General features: G+C 42.4%; 1 protein-coding gene across 1 annotated transcript in view; it reads left to right on the top strand.

Annotated features, from left to right (window-relative positions):
• The first annotated feature begins 565 nt into the window (after positions 1-565).
• Strip2 (striatin interacting protein 2) overlaps positions 566-19,599 on the top strand; it is a 41,691-nt gene continuing 22,657 nt past the window's right edge. Inside the window, exons 1-15 of the mRNA XM_015493909.2 lie at positions 566-656; positions 5,011-5,085; positions 6,323-6,457; positions 7,751-7,871; positions 8,641-8,709; positions 8,913-9,019; positions 9,963-10,090; positions 11,269-11,472; positions 12,699-12,934; positions 13,340-13,405; positions 14,065-14,128; positions 14,842-14,913; positions 16,587-16,661; positions 17,311-17,408; positions 17,867-17,993. Of these exons, the coding sequence (XP_015349395.2) occupies positions 6,376-6,457; positions 7,751-7,871; positions 8,641-8,709; positions 8,913-9,019; positions 9,963-10,090; positions 11,269-11,472; positions 12,699-12,934; positions 13,340-13,405; positions 14,065-14,128; positions 14,842-14,913; positions 16,587-16,661; positions 17,311-17,408; positions 17,867-17,993 (1,449 nt within the window). The 5' untranslated portion in view covers positions 566-656; positions 5,011-5,085; positions 6,323-6,375. The remainder of the gene's footprint in view (positions 657-5,010; positions 5,086-6,322; positions 6,458-7,750; positions 7,872-8,640; positions 8,710-8,912; positions 9,020-9,962; positions 10,091-11,268; positions 11,473-12,698; positions 12,935-13,339; positions 13,406-14,064; positions 14,129-14,841; positions 14,914-16,586; positions 16,662-17,310; positions 17,409-17,866; positions 17,994-19,599) is intronic.

Here is a 19,599-nt window from a genome sequence, read left to right as displayed (position 1 = left end):
GATTATATTAAAAGTATTTTTAATATGGTTATATATGCAACATCATAGGAAATTAAGCCTTTAATTCAACTTGGAGTGGAAATGGTACCCCATTTGACAACCTTAAGTTGTGGAATATTAGGGCTGAGAAAACTCTGTAAATGAGGACCTGTGATCCACAGTATGAGACATGCCCCAAATCATACAGGGGGTTAATGACAGAAATAAGGCTAGGATCCATTTCTTGTTCTCTAATAAGTTGTCCATCTCATTTTTTAAGGTATCAGTTAGATGCCCCTCTGGTCCATGTTTATGTAGATTAGATAAGGGTACGGGTTGGAGATTTCATTTCTGCTAACAAATCATGTCCTTTACCACTTTCTGATTTTTATATAGGAACCCTCATCTCTTTTTATACTAAGCCTCAAGTTTTAGCTTAGAAAAATGAACTTCTCGGGTGAAAGGGCCAAATGGGACTTTGTAATTGATTCCCTGATCTAACCTTGGCCTCCAACAGGGGAAGAAGGTGAAATGAAGGTATAAATTTCCCTTTGCAAATCCTTTCCCCAAGTTACCTTAGTTACCAGAAAAAAATTTTCCATTACAGGGTTCTGTGGACTGCCCCACTCTGGAGTTTGAATATGGAGATGCAGATGGGCATGCAGCAGAGTTGTCAGGTATGAAATATATGGGTCACTAGGAAGTGGAACAATAACCAGGAGGAGAGGAAAGTGCCTGTGATCTCTGGCAGCTTCTCTGGTCTCAGCAAGTGGCTGTTGAACAAAGGCTCTTCTCCACGTTGCTTTTCCTCTCCATTCTCTAGTGGTAATTATCTCTGTGTTTGTTTTCATATTGTCTTTTGTGAATTCTCTTTGGCTATAGTGTTCTTTCTGCTCACCCTTATTTATTTGTTTTGGTACATTTTCAAATCAGATTTTTCTTCACCTTCTTCCCATCAACTTCTTTCTCTTCATGTCTTTGCATGCCCATTCTTTCTGCTACCCTCTCTTTATCCCTTAATCTCTCTTTCTCTTAAGCTTCTCTAACCTCCATCTTTCTCCCTTCCATTAATACCTGCCCCTCATGAAAATCTCAGCAATGTCTAAAGAAAATTCTAGACAACTGGCCAGCTGAGCAAGACTAGACATGTCACCTGCAGCCATCACAGCAGAGCTCTGCCTTTGAATGTTTGTGAGTTGGAGTTAAGTGATCCCATTCTTCTTTCACTTTGGGCTGCTTCTCTGTCTGGATTTTTAGCTTAGGGTAAACGTGACCTCACATTAAGGGCCTCAGTGTTACACATGTTATGAATATTAGTTATTAATAAACGAGCTTCAGTGGAGATGGTACAGAAGTTAAATATTCTGTTACATGGAAGTGAGACTTTGAAACATACTTTTTCAGAGTAAAAAGACAAACATTTTAAAAGAAGTTTCTGTGAATAAGCACAGGGAATAAATTTTGTCATGAGTGACAGAGAAATAGAGAGCTAAGCTTAATAATGAACAATGGATTCAAATCCAGAATATGTATGTTTATATGTATGTATGTATATTAGAGAGAGAGGGATGGCCAAAGAAGTGATGAACAACCCAGTAGAGAAGTGAACAAAGAATATGAATATGAATTCATAGAAGAGAAAACTAAATGGTCAGTAATTATATGAGTATCTGGGGTGTAATTCAGTGGTTGAGTGTTTTCCTAGCATGCAATCAGTCCCCAGCACCACAAAAATAAACAAACATATGAAAAGATGTTCAGCTTCATTAGTAAATGGGGAAAGGCAAAATAATGAGATATAACTTCACAGTATTCATATTGCAAAACTTAAAAGCCTAAGATTGGTGAGGATGCAAAGAAATGAGCATTTTTCTGCACTGCTATGTATAGCAGTATAGGGAAGCTAAATATAAAGTTGGAAGGCAGTTGGACTTGAACTTACTATCTTCCTGCCCCAGCCTTCTGAATCAATGGGATTATAGGCATGTACCACCATGCTTACTTAGATAAAATATTTTCAAACAGAACAATATAATGTGTTGTTTACAGCTGCATACAAATCATATCTAATAAAATTGAAAATATAAAATCTATTATGACCCAGTAATTCTATTAGATATATATTCTAAAGAACCTTACACTTGGGCACAAGAAAATGTACAAAGATGTTTATTACAGTCTTGTTTATAATTCTGAAAATTTTAAATCAATCTAAAATACCCATCAGTAGGGGAATGGATAAACTATAGTATATCAGTGTTATAGTCTACTTGTCAGGAGCTGCTCTGGAAATAAATACCCTTAAGTCCTGAGCAAGAGATACTGAACAATTATTGCACCCCACAATAACTTGGGTTTTACCTCTGCTTAGGAGTAGGCGTTACCTCATGGGGTTAAGTTACCCTCACCTGTTCCTTTGTAATCCTACCCCTTCTGCCTTCTTTGGATAGAATGTCCTAAGAAACAGCTTCCTCTCAAATAAAAGCCCACTTCCGAACTGCTCTCTCTCTCTCATCAGCCTCTCGTGATCTTCTCTTGCCCCCCTTTTTGGGGAGCCTGAGGCCGGGAGCCAGGGAAAGCCGTCCTGAAGCTTATAAAAGGTATTCTGTGTCTGTGTGGTATTTTGCATCACCCCAAATTCACACAAGTGACTTTAGTTCAGCATGGGCAGCAGTCTACACTGTAGCCATTAATATAGTTGATCTGTATCAACATGCTTCTATATCAATAAATGCTAAAAACAAAAGTTGGTGGAAAGCAGTGACAGCACAATTTATACAATATGATACTGTTTTAGATAAAAACATTTTTGTACTTGGGTTTGAACTCAGGGGTACTCTACCACTGAGCTCCATCCCCAACCTTTTTTATTTTTTATTTTGAGTCAGGGTCTCATGAAATTGCCTAGGCTGGACTCAAACTTACTATCCTCCTGCCTCAACCTCTTGAGTTACTGGGATTATAGGTGTGTGCCACTAGATAAAATCTTTTCAAACAAAACAATATCATATGATGTTTACAGATATACACATGTGTAGTAAAAGTATAAAAGTGGAGATGTGAGGGGCTGGGGCTGGGGCTCAGCAGCAGTGCACTTACCTGGCATGTGTGAGCACTGGTTCAGTTCTCAGCACCGCATATAAATAAATAAAATGAAGGTCTATCAACATCTAAAAAAAATTTTTTTTAAAGTATACATGTGAAGGATACACACCAATTTTATTATAGTGATTACTTCTAGAGAAGGGAATAAAAGACTGGGGAGCAGTCTGAAGCAAATATAGCAAATGTTAACATTTGTTTAATCTGGGTAGAAGATACACAGGTGTCTTAAATGTGTTTTTACTTATCTGCATATGAAATCTTGAGATCTAAAACTTAAAAAATAAGAACTTTAAAAATCAAAGCCCAGTACCTAAGAGCTTTTGCTTATTTTTCTCCTATTCAAGTACTAACCAAGTCCAATTCTTCTTAGCTTCCAAGATCAAATGAGATTGGGCATATTCAGGGTGGTATGGCCATGGACAAGCCTTGTTCACATTTCTGACTGGGCTTGTAGTGCTCTACTCATAAAAAAAATAGTGTTGGGGTGTAGCTCAATGGTAGAGAACTTGTGTAAATTCAATCCCCAGCACTGCAAAAAAAAAAAAAGAAAGAAAAAAGAAAGAAAGAAAAAAATTAAGTCACAGTGAAATCTTTGCCTGCCTACATATGCCTGTAGTCCCAACTACTTGGAAAGCTGAGGCAGGGGGACCATTTGAGCCCAGAGGTTCAAGACCAGCCTGAGCAACTTAGTGAGACCCTGGTTCAAAAAATATATAAGATATATAATATCCACATTCTCCACTAATGACTAAACTATTTAAGATTCAGAGATGAGATTTGCTTCTGGTCACTCCCAGATTCTGGAACTTGGGACTCAGAAGCTCTGACAAGGTGTTTCTCATTAGACAGCTGACTGAAATATAAAGGAATTTCTCTTTTTTGTAATTATCTCTGACAGGGGAGTGGGGAATAGAGATTTTAAGGAACTCTTGTTAATCACCTATTGATTTTTAAAAACTCAGTTCTTTATCTTCTATAAGACAAGGGTACAGGTAGAATGTTCTAGAATTTGTGTATTTATAGGAATGAACATTTTTATTCTCAAGCTTTCTGCATTTTATATTAGAGACTACTGTTAGTTAAATTAGGTTTTCCTGAGCATAATCAGCCCTTTGGCAACCATAACTGCTTTCTACATGGTTTGCTGCCCAGGTGGCTATGGACAGAAATCTAAACTTTTATACCTTTCAAGGAAACACATCAGGGAGAGAGTGAACTGGCTCCAACCCTGAAGAGCAATCAGCAGGTATTTTTTCAGTCCTTGTGCTGGCTTCCTGAACAACACAAGGATCTTTCCACTAAATTTCAGGAGTTGTATTGCCTTTCTCTTCTGTAGAGATAGGATAGTTCCATTCTGGGTTGACAAAATAGAATGGGTGATGGCCCTAAGAAACAGGAGGGATGACTTTAAACCTTCTGTGCTCCAACCCTCCTCCTGGTCCTCACCAAATGTCGAAGGCTGCCTTCTCTACTGCAGCAGCCAGCTGGCAGGAGGAGGACAGGTTTGATGGTTTAATCACCCAGGGACACAAGTGGCTATTTTTAACTGCTCTGAAAGGGAGGAAGCTGGCTCTGAATTGAATTGGACACAGGAATGTGTTGGAAGTTTAGCTCTTTCATGCCACCCTCTCCACCTTGCCCTCCCACGCTTTTTTTTTGGGGGGGGGCAGGTACTGGGGATTGGACCCAGGAATGCTTAACCACTGGACCACATCCCCAGCCCCCCTCCTTTTTTTTAATTTGGGAAAGGGTCTCACTAAGTTGCTTAAGACCTTTCTGAGTTGCTGAAGCTGGCTTCAAACTTGCGATCCTCCTACCTCAGCCTTCCCAGTTACTGGGATTATAGGCATGCACCACTGCACCTGGCCTCAGTCCCTTTCTTTAGGGTCTCCCAAATGTGACCCTGTTCTGTCTTTCCTGCTACAGAATTGTATAGCTACACTGAGAACCTGGAATTCACCACTAACAGGAGATGCTTTGAAGAAGACTTCAAGACTCAAGGTGATCCCAGACCCATACTCATAGAGACATGATTTTTTCCCTCCATGATATCCCAGTCTGATCTATTAAAAGGCTGTAGCAAAATATAACTCTTCAGCTTCCTCCCCCATGACCATATACTCTTGTACGTGGGATACAGGATTCTCTATATCTCAAATAAAGAGGTAATGGGGTAGAAGCAAGAGAATCTTGAGCTGGGCTTCTTTCCCTGGTATAAGGGTCCAAGAGAACAGAGGGGTGGTAAGGCAAGGCTGGACTAGTGCCCTTTTGCCTGATGGAACCTCATGCCTATCTTAGTCTTTGACATTAATGTTTAACCTCTGCCTCTAACTCTGCCCCACTCTCAATAGCAATTTTTTGTGCCCACACTATGGTATCTTCAGATCTCTATTTTCTTACTTGGTAAAAGGCAATTCAATTTTCAATTCAACAAATGTGTGGTGAGTATGTGTTATATTAGATGCAGGAATCCGGGAGAAGATAAATTTTCCACTTCTACAAAGAGGTTATGGTTTATAGCAATGGGAAGATGTATACAAAACTAGTTGAGTCCAAGAGAAAAATACTAAATGTCATAGAAAAATAAAATATCTTAGGAGCAGAGTCTTTGACTGGAGCATTAGTGTAAAAGAGGTCATCTTGTATCGGGCCTTTAAGGGTGATTAGGAGTTAGGTATGGATGGAGATAGCAGGAACTCCTTGAGAAAGGCAGAAAAATAGGACAGAATAGGCTCTGTGTATGTGTAAGACTGAGAAAATTTTGACGATGAGGCTACAGAATGGGTTCAGCACAGAACATTTTGGGTCCTTTTCCTGTTCCTTTTTCTTTCTTAGCTAAATAAGAAAAACTTTGGGCTGGGGATATAGCTTATTGGTAGAGCACTTGCCTAGCACGTGTGAGGCCCTGGGTTTTTTGTTTTTTGTTTTTTGTTTTCCCAGCACTACAAAACATAACTAATTAGGAAAACTTTTGGAAAAAATAATTGTTAGGGGGGCTGGGGTTGTGGCTCAGTGGTAGAGCATGCGCCTCTCACGTGTGAGACCCTGGGTTTGATCCTCAGCACCACATAAAAATAAATAAATGAAATAAAAACATTGTGTCCATGTATAACTAAAAAAAAAAAAATTAAAAAAAAAAAAGAATTGTTAGGGGCTGAGATCAGAGGTGCTATCAGGAGCCTTTCTGGGAAGGGTTGGCAATAGCCAATACTGTATGTATATGGTCTTTTATTCCCAGTGCAAGGGAAGGAATGGCTGGAGTTGGAAGAAGATGCCCAAAAGACCTATGTGATGGGACTTCTGGACCGGCTGGAAGTGGTCAGTAGGGAGCGGCGACTGAAGGTGGCCAGGGCTGTTCTGTATCTGGCCCAAGGTGAGTACCAACTATTTCTAGAGACAAGTAGAGGCTGAGGAGGGAAGTGGAATGAGGCAAACTGTGCTAGGAAAGCAAGTTCCGCTTGCCTCTTAAGGACACATCTTGCCATGGGCTAGGAATAACCCACACTTATGAGGAAAATAAATCGGTGTCGGGTACTATTCTGGATCCCTTGGGATATGCCCTTATTAGGCATGTCAGAATTTCTTATGGGATTCTTTTTTCCTAATTTGGACTGTAAGCATATGTGAAGATTACCAAGAGAGTCAGTGTGGTCAAAGCTGATAGTGTACCACCAGCTAAGCATAGAGATGTCTTTCAGTTGTTTGTAGGCCCCAACACTGAAGGAAGGCAAGGGTATATCACAGATCACACATGGACACTCTGCATGGTTTCTTGTTGGCATTTTGAAGATTCAAGCCAACATAGCAACAGGAAGGGATGCTGTGAGTAATTTGGTGACGATTAGAACTAATTGAGATTAATTGGGGAACTCTTCCCAGAAGAGACCTGTTAGCCAGGTGTTGGAAAGGAAAAGGAGATAGATAGCCTACCTGGAGTAGTGAAAATAAGCCCTGAGATCAAATATAAGGATTGTTAGCAAACCAACTAGTTGGGAAATTGTAAAAGAAAAAATAAATGGAGAAGAAAGAAGATGGACATTGAGTAAAGGAAAAACTATAACAAATAAGGTGGTGCCACCCCATCTCTTGGGTTTGATGCTCTGACTAGTGGCCAATATGGAAGTATTTTTGCCTAAGGATATTCTCTGCAGCCCACACAAGGCAGCCAGGAAGTGTAGGTAATTAATATGCTTCATGAGTCCAGCAGACCTCATAAAATGACTGACAGTAGTAAGTAGATGAAAAGCCTGATTATCTCACCCCTCTTGGATGGAATACTTCTGAGTTGTTTTATAGAGTTCCAGAGCTTACTCTGGGGTTGAGTGTTTTGGGCTGCCTTCTCTATCTCATTTCTCTACTCCTCTACTGATTATTCCCAAATAAACTACTTGAATTTCAGTCCTTACTTATCTCAGGATCTGCAACTGGGGGAACCCAAACTTAAGACTCCCTTGTTGAGTACTTTGGACCTAACCCTGGAGACTACCTCACCTCTCCCCTTACTCATTTGATGAAATTCTTCAGGGTTTTGAAGTTCTGCCCTACATTTGTTAGTCTATTTATTAGGCAGGGTATTAGAGAAAAGCCTTAAGACCATGGGGCAAGGTGGAAAGAACTGGGATACCTGTCCCTGCTCAACCTCTATGGCAATTGTCTGGTCCTTTAGGCACTTTTGGGGAATGTGATTCAGAGGTTGATGTGCTACACTGGTCCAGGTACAACTGCTTCCTGCTCTATCAGATGGGGACCTTCTCGGCCTTCCTGGAGCTACTCCACATGGAAATCGAGTGAGAAACCTTAGGGGAGGGGCTGGCCTAGATAACCCTCTTCTTTGATGGTACCTCATGTTCTATGATGATTTCCTTAGTAGAGACACCTATAGGAGCTGGGTCTACTCAGCTCAAAGTTCACTGAAAGTTCCTTTCCATCTGGCCATTTCCTAATATTCTGTCCTCCATTCTTGAAGTTGTGTTCAGCCCCAGCTTTTGCCCCAACTATAGCTTCAATCCTGGAACCTATCCTGGTTGGGCTTCCTTTTTATCTAAGAACTTTTTCATCTCAGCCAAATTCTGGAATTCATGAAGGAAGCTGTTCTACCTTCATGAATATGACCCAAGAGGAACAGGACCAATTCTTGTCATTGTGCCCAATTCTTCCTAGAGTTTATAGCTCTAGCAGTGGCTTTATCTGCTGCTACTACAGTCACCCCTCATTTTGTCTCATGTCTGTCACCCACCAGTTTAGATGGGGTAAAATCTACTTCTTATTCATCAGGTATTGCTTAGCATCTGTTTTGTGTCCAGCACAGTGCAAGGAAGGCATATTGGGGATCATAAGAGGAATGATATCACAGAACCCACCTTGCCTGTCTTCACCACAGATGAAGGTTTGCTGAGGTGACAAGGGAATACTATGAACTCGCTTACTTTAGACCAGTTTCATTAGTGTCTGCATAGCCAGGGAATGACAGATGTTCTTGTTTATGTGCATGATAAGTGGGAGCTTAGGAAGAAAGTAGGCCTTATGGATTCCTGTTGTCTTCCTCCTCCCCGGCAGCAACAGCCAGGCCTGTAGCAGTGCTATTCGGAAACCAGCTGTCTCCATTGCTGATAGCACAGAGCTCCGGTAAGTAAGACTGACTGTGAGTTTGAGACAGGGACATGTTTAGCACCAGGTTACCCTTTCCCCAAATCCTACCACTAGGAAGTTGCCCTTTAACTAGTCTTCTTGGGTTGGACTCCCACTGGGGAGGTCTCCCATCTCTGGGGTCTCTGACTACAAGCTGAGAACTGTCTTGGAAACCTCATGTAACTCTTCTGTAACACCAGGGTACTGCTGAGTGTCATGTACCTAATGGTGGAAAATATCCGCCTGGAGCGAGAGACAGACCCCTATGGGTGGAGGACAGCACGGGAGACCTTCCGCACTGAATTGAGTAAGAAGTGGCTGCGCTCAAGAAAGGGTTGGAATGGAGTGCTAATGATGGAGGGGAGCAGAACATCTGCCCAGGACAGGAACATAGTCTTTTTATTTTTCCTTTTTCTTTTTAAAATGAACATACTTTCTTTTGGGATAGATACTACATGGCAAGCATAAGGACTGGGCTTGATTGTCCATTCCCCTGTGTCTATGAGCGAGGACTAGTCATAACTTCTCCATGCCTTGTTTTATATGCTTAGAAGTGGGGATAGCTATCCCTTTCCCATTCCATGAATCCTACATGAAAAAATGAGTTGAACCTCTTTGAAAACTGAGCTCTTTTCAAATGTAGTGGTCATCTAACAGGGATAGGATGTGAAGGCATATGAGGTTTGTTTGTTTGTACCAGGGATTGAACTCAGGGGCTCTCAACCACTGAGCCACATACCCAGCCCTATTTTGTATTTTATTCAGTGACAGGGTCTCACTGAGTTGCTTAGTGTCTCGCCATTGTTGAGTCTGGCTTTGACCTTTTGATCCTCCTGCCTCAGCCTTCTGAGGTGCTGGGATTACAGGCATGTGCCACCTCACCTGGCTTGCATGAGGTTTTTTAAATACATTTATTGATGTGGGAAAGTGAAATGTGTTCCACGAAATACCTCAATTCCTTCAGCCAGAAAGCAATATCCTCATAAATGCCAAAATGACTGTTTGGCATTTATCCACAAAACATCACCCTAAGCTCTTGGAGTCAAGTCATTTTACCTCTATAGCTTCCCTTTCTGCTCTTGAGGGCCTTCCCTCTGAGTCTCACTAAGACTCGTTCTCAGGACCAAAGACTCTGGTATTCTTCAGAGTAGGCAAGCACTTTCCTTAGTGGGTTCAAAATCAGGGATACAGGGGCAGGGTTTCAGCTACTTTGTCCTCATTTTCTCACTTGTCTTTCTTTACACTCCCAGGCTTCTCCATGCATAATGAGGAACCTTTTGCCCTTCTGCTCTTCTCCATGGTTACCAAGTTCTGCAGTGGCCTAGCCCCCCACTTTCCCATTAAAAAGGTCCTTCTTCTGCTCTGGAAAGTGGTTATGGTGAGTCGCCGATCCTTCCCATTCCATCTCATCAGATCAGCAATGCATAACCTCAATTTCCTCTAGTCTGATTCCACAAGCTAGAGCTAGGCAGCAGAATGACCAGCTCTTAGCCAATAGCTAAGAAGATGTGGTAACAAAGCCATCCTAAAGACATCAGATATTCTGTATCAGAGCAGGTTACTGTTTCTATTGGACAAATGGGAGATGCCACTCCATGAGCTGGAGTATTAATGGCACCTTCCCCTTATAGAGCTAATGTTTCATGGAATGAATACTGGCTGAAAATTAGGAGAAATAGTTCTATTCATTCTAAGGAACCTTGGGAAATTCTGTGTCTCAGTTTCTTTAGCTATAAAATGTTGGGACTAGTGCCTGCACTCCCTCCAGATAAACAAAGGATTTTTTTTTTTTTTTTACAAAATGAAGTTCTGGTAAGTATATGATTGCAAGTATATTCAACTAATCTTCATCTCTGGCTCCCATTCCACAGGACTGCCTGATCAACATACCCTTCAGGCAGACCTCATAGGGGGAACTGTCATTTGATTGCAGAGGAAATTAATTCTGTGGGCTCATAACATCTTCATGAGCCTCTTAAAAAGTAAGATTGAAAAAAAAAAAATCCAGGTTTAGTGGCACACACCTGTAATGCCAGCAACTCTCGGGGCTGTGGCAGGAAGATCACAAGTTCAAAGCCAGCCTCAAGCAACTTAGTTAGGCCCTAAACAACTTACTGAGATCCTGTCTCAAAAACTAAAAAAGACTGGGAATGTGACTCAGTGGTTAAGTGCCCCTGGGTTCTATCCCTGGTTCCAAAAACAAATAAAAGTAAATTAAAATAATTTATGAAAAGGTAAGCTCAAGTGGGAAATTTTTAATAAACCAAGATCATTTTCTGTTTTTTCAGGGGAGGCTCCCAGGAATTCCCTTTATAACTTCTGTTTCCAACCCTGGATCAGTAAATAGAGTTTTATCCTGACCTCTGAGCTCCTTAGACTGAAATGGGAACCATGTCTGCCCCTTGCTGTTTTACTACTTCCTTATTTAGAAGGGAATCTGAAGAGACTGGAGATTTTGACTTTTTCTTTCAATCCATGTTTCCCTGACCTTACTATCTCTGATTTCCCGCCCTTCCTCTCTCTTCTCTGCCCCTTTCCATGTTTTTACGCTTTTAGTTTACCCTTGGTGGATTTGAGCATCTGCAGGCTCTCAAAATAAAGAAGCGGGCAGAATTGGGCCTGCCTCCACTGGCCGAGGACAGTATCCAGGTGGTGAAGAGCATGCGTGCTGCCTCCCCACCCTCTTACACTCTTGACCTGGGGGAATCTCAGCTGGCACCACCACCCTCCAAGCTGCGAGGCCGTCGTGGTTCTCGAAGGGTATGGACCAAAGCATATAGTAGCACTGCAACATTGGGTGGCCAAGAATCAAGATTCTAAACCATTCTGGGTATGGTAGGAAAGGGAAGTAAATTACCTGGCTTCTGCTCCAGGTGGGCCCTGTCATCAACCCAAAACCTTAGAATCTCTACTTTGTCCTCTATACTCAGCCCTGACAGGCCCCTGTGCTGTCCTTGATGGAACTCTGTGATATCATATCATGGCCATGAGTTCTTCAGGATCATTGATGTGGACCTCAATGAATGAAGTTCCTAAGCATCCTGAACATCATTTGGGGTAGAGTCCTGGGGATATGGAACCTGAAAGGGGCTACCAGCAAATTCATGTCTGAGGTTAGGTACTAGCATTTTTTGGTAGCAGAAAGATTCACTCTTGAGCCAGCCATACTCTTGTCTGCCCATGAAACCACAAACTTACAGTCGAGAGATGACTAGTTAAGGTTCTAGGTATAGTGTACAGTCCTGAAAAAGTCAGAATAAGTTACACTGAGACCTGGCCATGTTCCCATGAACATATCTGCCTGACCTATCTGAGTTCACCAACTAAAGATAACAGAGCCAGACAGTCATGCTTAGCAATCCAGTTTGCATTATATGCAGTGGAATTTTTTTGATCTTTGTTTTTTATTTTATAAAGTAATGCTTACTCATTGTAGAAATTTGGAACACATATAAAAATGTGACAAAGGGAGGAAAGAAAAATCACCCACAACTTAACAACAAGAGGCAGTGACTGTTAACTTTTTGGCCTATTTCTGTCCAATCTCTTTCTATAACAAAATTTGAAATTCAGAACTTGCTTCCCTCTGCCTAGAAGCAATCTTCTGTGCTCCTCTTCCTCAGTCAGCCAGCTGGAGTATGCTTACATAAGGCAAACTAATTGAATGTTCACTTAAACAGATCATAATTTGGAAGGAAGGTTCTGGCAAAAAAATTTAAAAAGGCATCAATGCTATCTGAAAGCTAAATAACTATAACTTTAGGATTATCTATGCTCTGTTCCTAGCCACATGGTTGCCAGAGGGCTGCTTGTCCTGGGGTTGGCTACTTAGGCTATAAGGTCAAGATAAGAAACAGAAGGTTTCTTACATGAGCTGGGGTCCAATTCCATGTTCCCTAAAGTCTGGAAGGCTGTAGGAAGAGGGTGGCTTTAGACAACAGTGCTCAGGGTGAGATCTTAATGTGCTTTCCTCCCCCAACCTCCAGCAACTCCTCACTAAGCAGGATAGCCTGGATATCTACAATGAAAGGGATCTTTTCAAGACTGAGGATCCAGCCGCAGAGGAGGAAGAGGAATCTGCTGGTGATGGAGAACGAACCTTAGATGGAGAGTTAGACCTGCTAGAGCAGGACCCTTTGGTGCCACCTCCACCTTCACAGGGACCCCTCTCTGCTGAGAGAGTGGCCTTTCCCAAGGGCTTGCCCTGGGCCCCAAAGGTCAGGTAGGTTTTATTACACCAGGGACCCTGAGCTTTGGAGTTTCAATGACCAAAGGTCCAAGGTAGAATACTCTTTTTTTTTTTTAATATATTTTTTAGTTGCCAGTGGACCTTTATTTTTATTTATTTATATGTGGTGCTGAGGATTGAACCCAGTGCCTCACACATGCCAGGCTAGCGGTCTACCACTGAGCTACAACCCCAGCCCCTGGAGTACTCTTTTTTCAATGCTTATTAATTTGGCCTGACAGTCAGAACTTCTGGATTTGAAGTTCTCTCTGTTGATTGCCATTGTCCCCCCACTGCTCCAAGCTTCCAGTTGGAGGGGCAGGAGCCCAGAAAATTTCTTTCTCTCAATGTTTGCTTTTCTTCCCTTTTCTGGGGTTGGTCTTTCTACCATCCTCTTAGACAAAAGGACATTGAGCACTTCTTGGAGATGAGCAGGAACAAGTTCATCGGATTCACCCTGGGGCAGTAAGTGACTCTGTGGTCCAAACTGGCTGTAAAATGGTTCCTAGGGGACCAGAGGAGCAGGTGACTTGCAATGAGGGGTGTTTCAAGTAGTCATAATGTACCCTAGAACCACCAGGCCCCAGTTACTACTTTGCATTCTTTCTGTGGAAATTTTTCTTTGGGTTCCTTCCAGATTCCTCAAAGAACTCTTGTGTTTTTAGTGAGGCATAGCATCTTGAATTAACAAGTCATCTGGGCACAAATTTACTCATGGGGGTGTTAGATTAGATGAAGAAGAGGAGATTATGGTCATAACAGATCCAGTCTTCCCATGTTTCCTCACTATCATGAAAGCCTCCCACTGGCCTCTACAAAACCTAGAAGGCTTTGTTATTGGGGTTTTCATGTCAAAAGTGTCTTTGGGCTACCTACCCTTTAATGTAGAAACCTATCACTGCCAGACCAAGCGAGTCTCCAAGGAATCTCCTAATTTTCAGGAAAACTTCTGTGTGCCATTGTTATCTTTGTGTTCTGAAGCAAGATGGGGGAAGCTTGCAGAAGAAAGTCCAGAGTATCAGAGGTAGATGCTGAAAGTGGCATTGTCCCTGTGACTCCAGGATGCATGGGTAGTTTTCTTTTATTTTTGAAGCTTATGGTTTGGTAATTCTGGCCTTTCACAGGGACACAGATACCTTGGTTGGATTACCCAGACCCATCCATGAGAGTGTGAAGACCCTAAAGCAGGTGACCAGGGTGGGCTCTCAATCTTCAGGGATAGGGAGCCATCAAGGCAAGTTGAATTACCAGGGTTTTGGGTACTGGGAGGAGCTCTTCTACCAGACACATTCCGGACCTTCTGCATTTCCCCTGCAGGCCTTTTGGCTAAATAGGAAAAACCAAATCCCTTTCTACTTATCCAGTTTACTGCATTCAGATAGATGAAAAAGTTTTCCTTTCTTCCTCTCATTCCTTTTCCCTATTTCCATTCTTCTCTTTCTTCCCACTCGTTGCTTCCTTTCCTTTCCTTTCACTTTTCTCTCCCCATAGGTCCGCTTACTTTCAAAGGCCCAAGATTGGGTAGAAATGTGCTCCACATCTATGTGGGTGTCAGCACAGACTACGGAGTCACCATTCCATACACACATGCATGGCCATCAAGACTCTCAGGGCAGTGGTCTAGGGGCAAAATCCTATTCTTGGCTTCCCGTAGCACTTTGTTTGAAGGTAAATGCTTAGGTATTTGCTGTTCAACAAAGGTAGAAATATGTCATACATAAAAACACTGTTTGTGAAGCACTTTGATCAGTGCTACTGATGCCAAGATTAATAAGACTCCTGCCTTCAAAGAGTTCATCTCTTTTTGGAGTAACAGACCCACAGTAGAACATTTCCTTGATAGTGAAGAAGTTAAATAATGTGATTGAGGCCTTCAGTCCTTGTCTTCTTATCTTCACCAGCACAAGTATGTCTCCATCGCAGATGTGCAGATCAAAAATGAAGAAGAACTAGAGAAATGCCCCATGTCTTTGGTGAGCCAAGGGGGTCCTGCACAGGAAGAGGGAAGAAGGGAGTCTGTCTTCAGTACTGTTACAGAGCATATATGCATGCATTGATTTAGCTTGTTGGTCTTTTACTGAGTGTCAGGCAAGACCAAGTCTCTGCTTCCATGCCATTTTAAAGTTTGGGAAGAAAGTAATGATCAGGGCTGGGGATATATAGCCCAGTGTGTATATAAGTAGAGTGCTTATCTAGTGTATAGAAGTCCCTGGATTTAATCTCCAGCACCACCAAAAAAAAAAAAGAAGAATGGATAATACTAAGTAAATAAATGAGGCTATCAGAGAATGATAGATACAATGAAGAAAATTTAAATAGGATAACATGATAGAAGCATCTATAGTAGACTACTGTAATATACAGGTATATTTTGTAGCTTTTTTTTTTTTTTTTTTTTTTGGTGATGCTGGAATTGAACCCAGGGCCTTGTGTATGCAAAGCAAACCCTCTACCACCAGGCTACATCCTCAGCCCAGTAGACTACTTTAGGTTGGGGAGTCAGGGTAGGTAGAATAAAAGAATGCAGGCAGAGACTGGGCAGATCTGATGTTGAAAAGATGGTGTGTCTTTCTGTTTGCTTCTGTTTTCTTCATGAAGCATGGAGTAGGGTCAGCAGCCATTGAGAGATTATGGGCAAGGGGGTTTGAGGACAGGGAAGAAGTTAGGAAGTAGGCCTTTTGGGGAAGAGAAAGGCATACCTGCCAGGATTTCCAGGCTTTGTTGAATGCCCATTTAAGACTTATGTCCAGTAAGCCTCAGCTGAGTAATGTAGGATAGAAGGGGCCCAGTCACTCCACCCTGCTTCAGGGTCTCATGGCATTGATCCTTGCCCTGTAACAGAGGGGCCTTCATGGAGGAGGGACTGTATTTGCCAAAGATGACACTGAGGTCTAAGCAGCCTTTTGAGTATCTGCATCCCCTGCATCCCCATTCTGATAAAGACTAAGTTAGGGTCATCAAGAGGTCAGACATGCATGAAGGGCCTGGTCAGAAAGGAGAAAGTGATGTTGGTAAGACTAATGAAGAGGGAAAAATTAGTTTTCATCCACCTAAAAAGCATCCTTGTTTGTTTTCTGGCTCTCTGGCTATAGGTTACTTAACTCCCTATCCCTATTGAGCCACCTACCCCACCTTTCTGCCTCATAGAGCATTCTAGAGCTCTCCATTGATCTCAGAATGATACCATGGAAAGTGCCTCTGTGTGGGGTATCTTTTCCCAGGAATATCAACAGCCTAAGTTAAACCCATGTTTATCCAGAGTGGTTCTGTGTGTGTCCAGCAAAGTAGTAATTTGAGCCAACTCCTAGGTGGGAGTTTTGACTCTTGATCTGTCATGTGACATGGAAAGAAAAATTCTAGATAAGTTGAAAATAATGAGAAAACAAGATTCTTAGATTGTTTGGATGGGAAGAGGCCTCAGAAGGCATCCAGGCCAACCCACGGATCTGATTGAAGAGAAAACTAGGGCTCAGGGAGGAAAGGTCATTTATCCATGGTCATATAGCAAGTCATTAGCACAGCCAGGATAGCAACCTAGATCTGACTCCCACCTTGATGCTTTTTTCATTCTGCCTCTTATAACCAAGAAAATGTGGCCTTTGGTTATCCAGAAAGTGGCCTGGATAAACTGTGTTTCCTGCCATAGGGAGAAGAGGTGGTACCAGAAACACCATGTGAAATCCTTTACCAAGGCATGCTGTACAGCCTCCCCCAATACATGGTAAGGAGATGGCTGGGCCAGAACTGTCCTTCTCTGCTGCTAGAAAGAGACAGCTAAGAACCATTTCAGACTGAGCTGTCCATCGTTTGAATTTTTTCCTGAGGCTTTGCCCCACATACAGAGCATTCTCTAATTCATTAGAATTCTGAGCCTGTCTCAGAGCTCCTCTCCCTAGTCCTTCTTTGGGAGGAGTGGAGAATGAGATGGGTTCTGTATAGAATGCATTGAGGGGCCAACCTTCTAGGTAAGTATCAGAATCCTGAGATCTGCCACTATCTGTCATATCTTAGAGATCCTCAGGCTGGGAGTGGTGACAATGCTGATGTTTTTCAGGGTTAGAGAAGGAAAAAGAAAGGCAAAGTTGGGCTTATCCCTCTTCCATCTTATTTCTGTGTGTTGCCCCTCCCACTTTACTCCTTCCATTCTCCTCTTTGGAAAGAGAAATCTTGGAGCTAAATCGTATGTAAGCTCCCTTCTGGCTTCCTCCTTAGTCTTACAGGCAAACCTCAGGACTGGTCACCTCTGCACTTCTAAGGATGCTGGGGAGATTTGGTCATAGAAAGAAGAACTTAGAGAAATGCTTTGAAACACTTTTCATTGTGCTGGTGAGGGGTGGAAGAAATGTGACTTCTCCTTTTCCACTTCCCAGATTGCTCTGCTTAAGATTCTCCTGGCTGCAGCCCCAACCTCCAAGGCTAAGACAGACTCTGTCAATATTTTGGCCGATGTCTTACCTGAGGAGATGCCGTGAGTACTCCCACTGGGGCAGTTGCTAGATATTATGTCTTGTCTGCAAGGCCTCTCTGTCCTACCCCACATTATTAATACAGGGATTGTCTTCAAATAGGTCTCTCCTTTCCCATCAGTATCCCCTTTTCCTGCAGGTCTTTCTACTGTGCTGTATTTAAAAAACCAGCACTGGGGGGTCTGACTTCAGTGCCAGTTATTGGCTGCCTGAGTATGTGGGTGGACATTGCTGAGGGATGAGTTTGCCAAAGAGAGAGATGGCAACAAAGAGATCAGTGGAGCTTTTCTCCAGACAAGTTTATAAATGGGAACTCTGGGGGTTTTCCTAGCATAGAAGTTCAGGTTTCCCAGGTTCTGGCTCTCTTGTGTATCATTGTATCTGACCCAAATTCCTGTGTCCTTATAGCCCTCCCTCCAACTGGGGCTACCTTCTACACTGACTTCTTTCTCCATTGTAGCATCACTGTTCTTCAGAGCATGAAACTAGGCATTGATGTAAATAGGCACAAGGAGATCATAGTAAAAAGTATTGCTGCCCTGCTCCTACTACTCCTCAAACACTTCAAACTCAACCATATCTATCAGGTGAGCATCTAGGAGCATTTCTCCACAGGACTTTGAGTGTTTTCCTGGCCCTGGTGGAGGACACAAGGGCCCTTATAGTCCCACTAAGCATCTTTTGACCTTTTCTTTTTCCTCATTGAGAAAACCCAGTTTTTGTTGTGTAAGCTTGGGATAAGGATATAGAGTGGGATGTGGGAAACTGCCCTAGAAAGATACAAATGTCGGTGTCCTTGGTAAGATAGCTCATGGTCATGGATAGGAATTCTTAGGAATATGCCCAGCCAGTTTTGAAACAATGTAAGTCAGAATTCAAATGTTCCACAAAAAGTGGGGGCAGTAAGTTGACTGTACTTTTCTGTATGTAAAGTAATTTGAGTTGTAATTCTGAATAAGGCACTGTTCTGATTCTTAAAGGCATTGAAGTCTTGTAAAGAATACAGATATAAATAGCCAGTTGTAGAGTGATAAGTACTGTGATGCAGGTAAGCATTGGCTGCTATGGAAACACCTAATCCAACTTGAGACAAAGAAGAGGTGACTTCTAACCTGAGTCCTGAAACAGATGTTAGTCAGTATATGGGAGTTGTCAGGGAAGGAGGACAGGAAGCAATTCAAGCAGAAAAGCTAATAGGTCCAGAGGGAAGAGAGCAAAGTTCTTGTAGAAATTGTAATTAAATGTTGCTGAAGTTCTGCCTGAAATAGGGGGAGATGAACACGGCCTGATGATACATGAACCATAGGAGTTGGCAAGGACAGATTGTAATAAGTAGATTGCACACAAATACTGGGTACCCATAATGTGCCTGGCACCCCTAAGCTTGTGTAGGGCCTCACTTAATTCTCTCACCCCTATAAGGAAGGTCTTATTTTATTCCTGTTTTATGGGTGAAAAAAACCACAAAATTAAGAAAAGCTAAGACCGTGCTTCGTTTTCCCATGGAGGCATTGTTTGCCTTGCTAAGGAGTTTGGACTTGGTCCTGTGGGCATTACCAAGATTAGTGATAAGATGGGGGCTTCCCACCTGGGAGACTATAGGGAGGAGAGGAAGCTCATTCTTGCCCAGAGGCTTTTTCCATTTTCCTCCTAAGAAGTCAGAATCAAGCTTGCTGATAGAAGAGTAGGTCCTCAGAGTATAAGCAGGCCCCTGCAGACTTTATGACCATGGCCCTATATGACTAAAACAGAGTATCCTTCCACTTTAGTACATTCATGACATCTTTGGGTGTGATACGGTGTTCTGGGTATTTAAACTTCTATTGATGTTTGCTGAGACGCAACAGGGTTGGGAGGAATAAGAGTGGGTAAGAGATGGTATTCCCAGCAGAAAGAGAACAGAGAACTATGGATGTGTGTTTATGTCTGCTTCTTTTGGTGGGTGGTATGTAGATAAATAACTAGACTGGTGTGCAGCTTGATGGGCCTTGCCATTGTGTGTCAGTGTGGGTGAATCCTTACAGGGCCTGGACATAGCTCAACCTGAAAAAACTTTCTGCCCTTTGATAATGGATATGTGTTGGTTCCTCTGTCTGGGGCTTTGGAAAATACTCTGGGTCAGCTTTCAGGGAGAAAATATTGAGCAAAAGAGGGAAGTAGTTATGACACAAGCTTACTCCCCACTTCTGACCA

This window comes from Marmota marmota, unplaced genomic scaffold (genome assembly GCF_001458135.2).
Source record: "Marmota marmota marmota unplaced genomic scaffold, marMar, whole genome shotgun sequence".
Classification (NCBI taxonomy): Eukaryota; Metazoa; Chordata; class Mammalia; order Rodentia; family Sciuridae; genus Marmota; species Marmota marmota.
The sequence above is the reverse complement of the archived record's forward strand: the minus strand, read 5'-3'. Positions and strand labels throughout refer to the sequence as shown.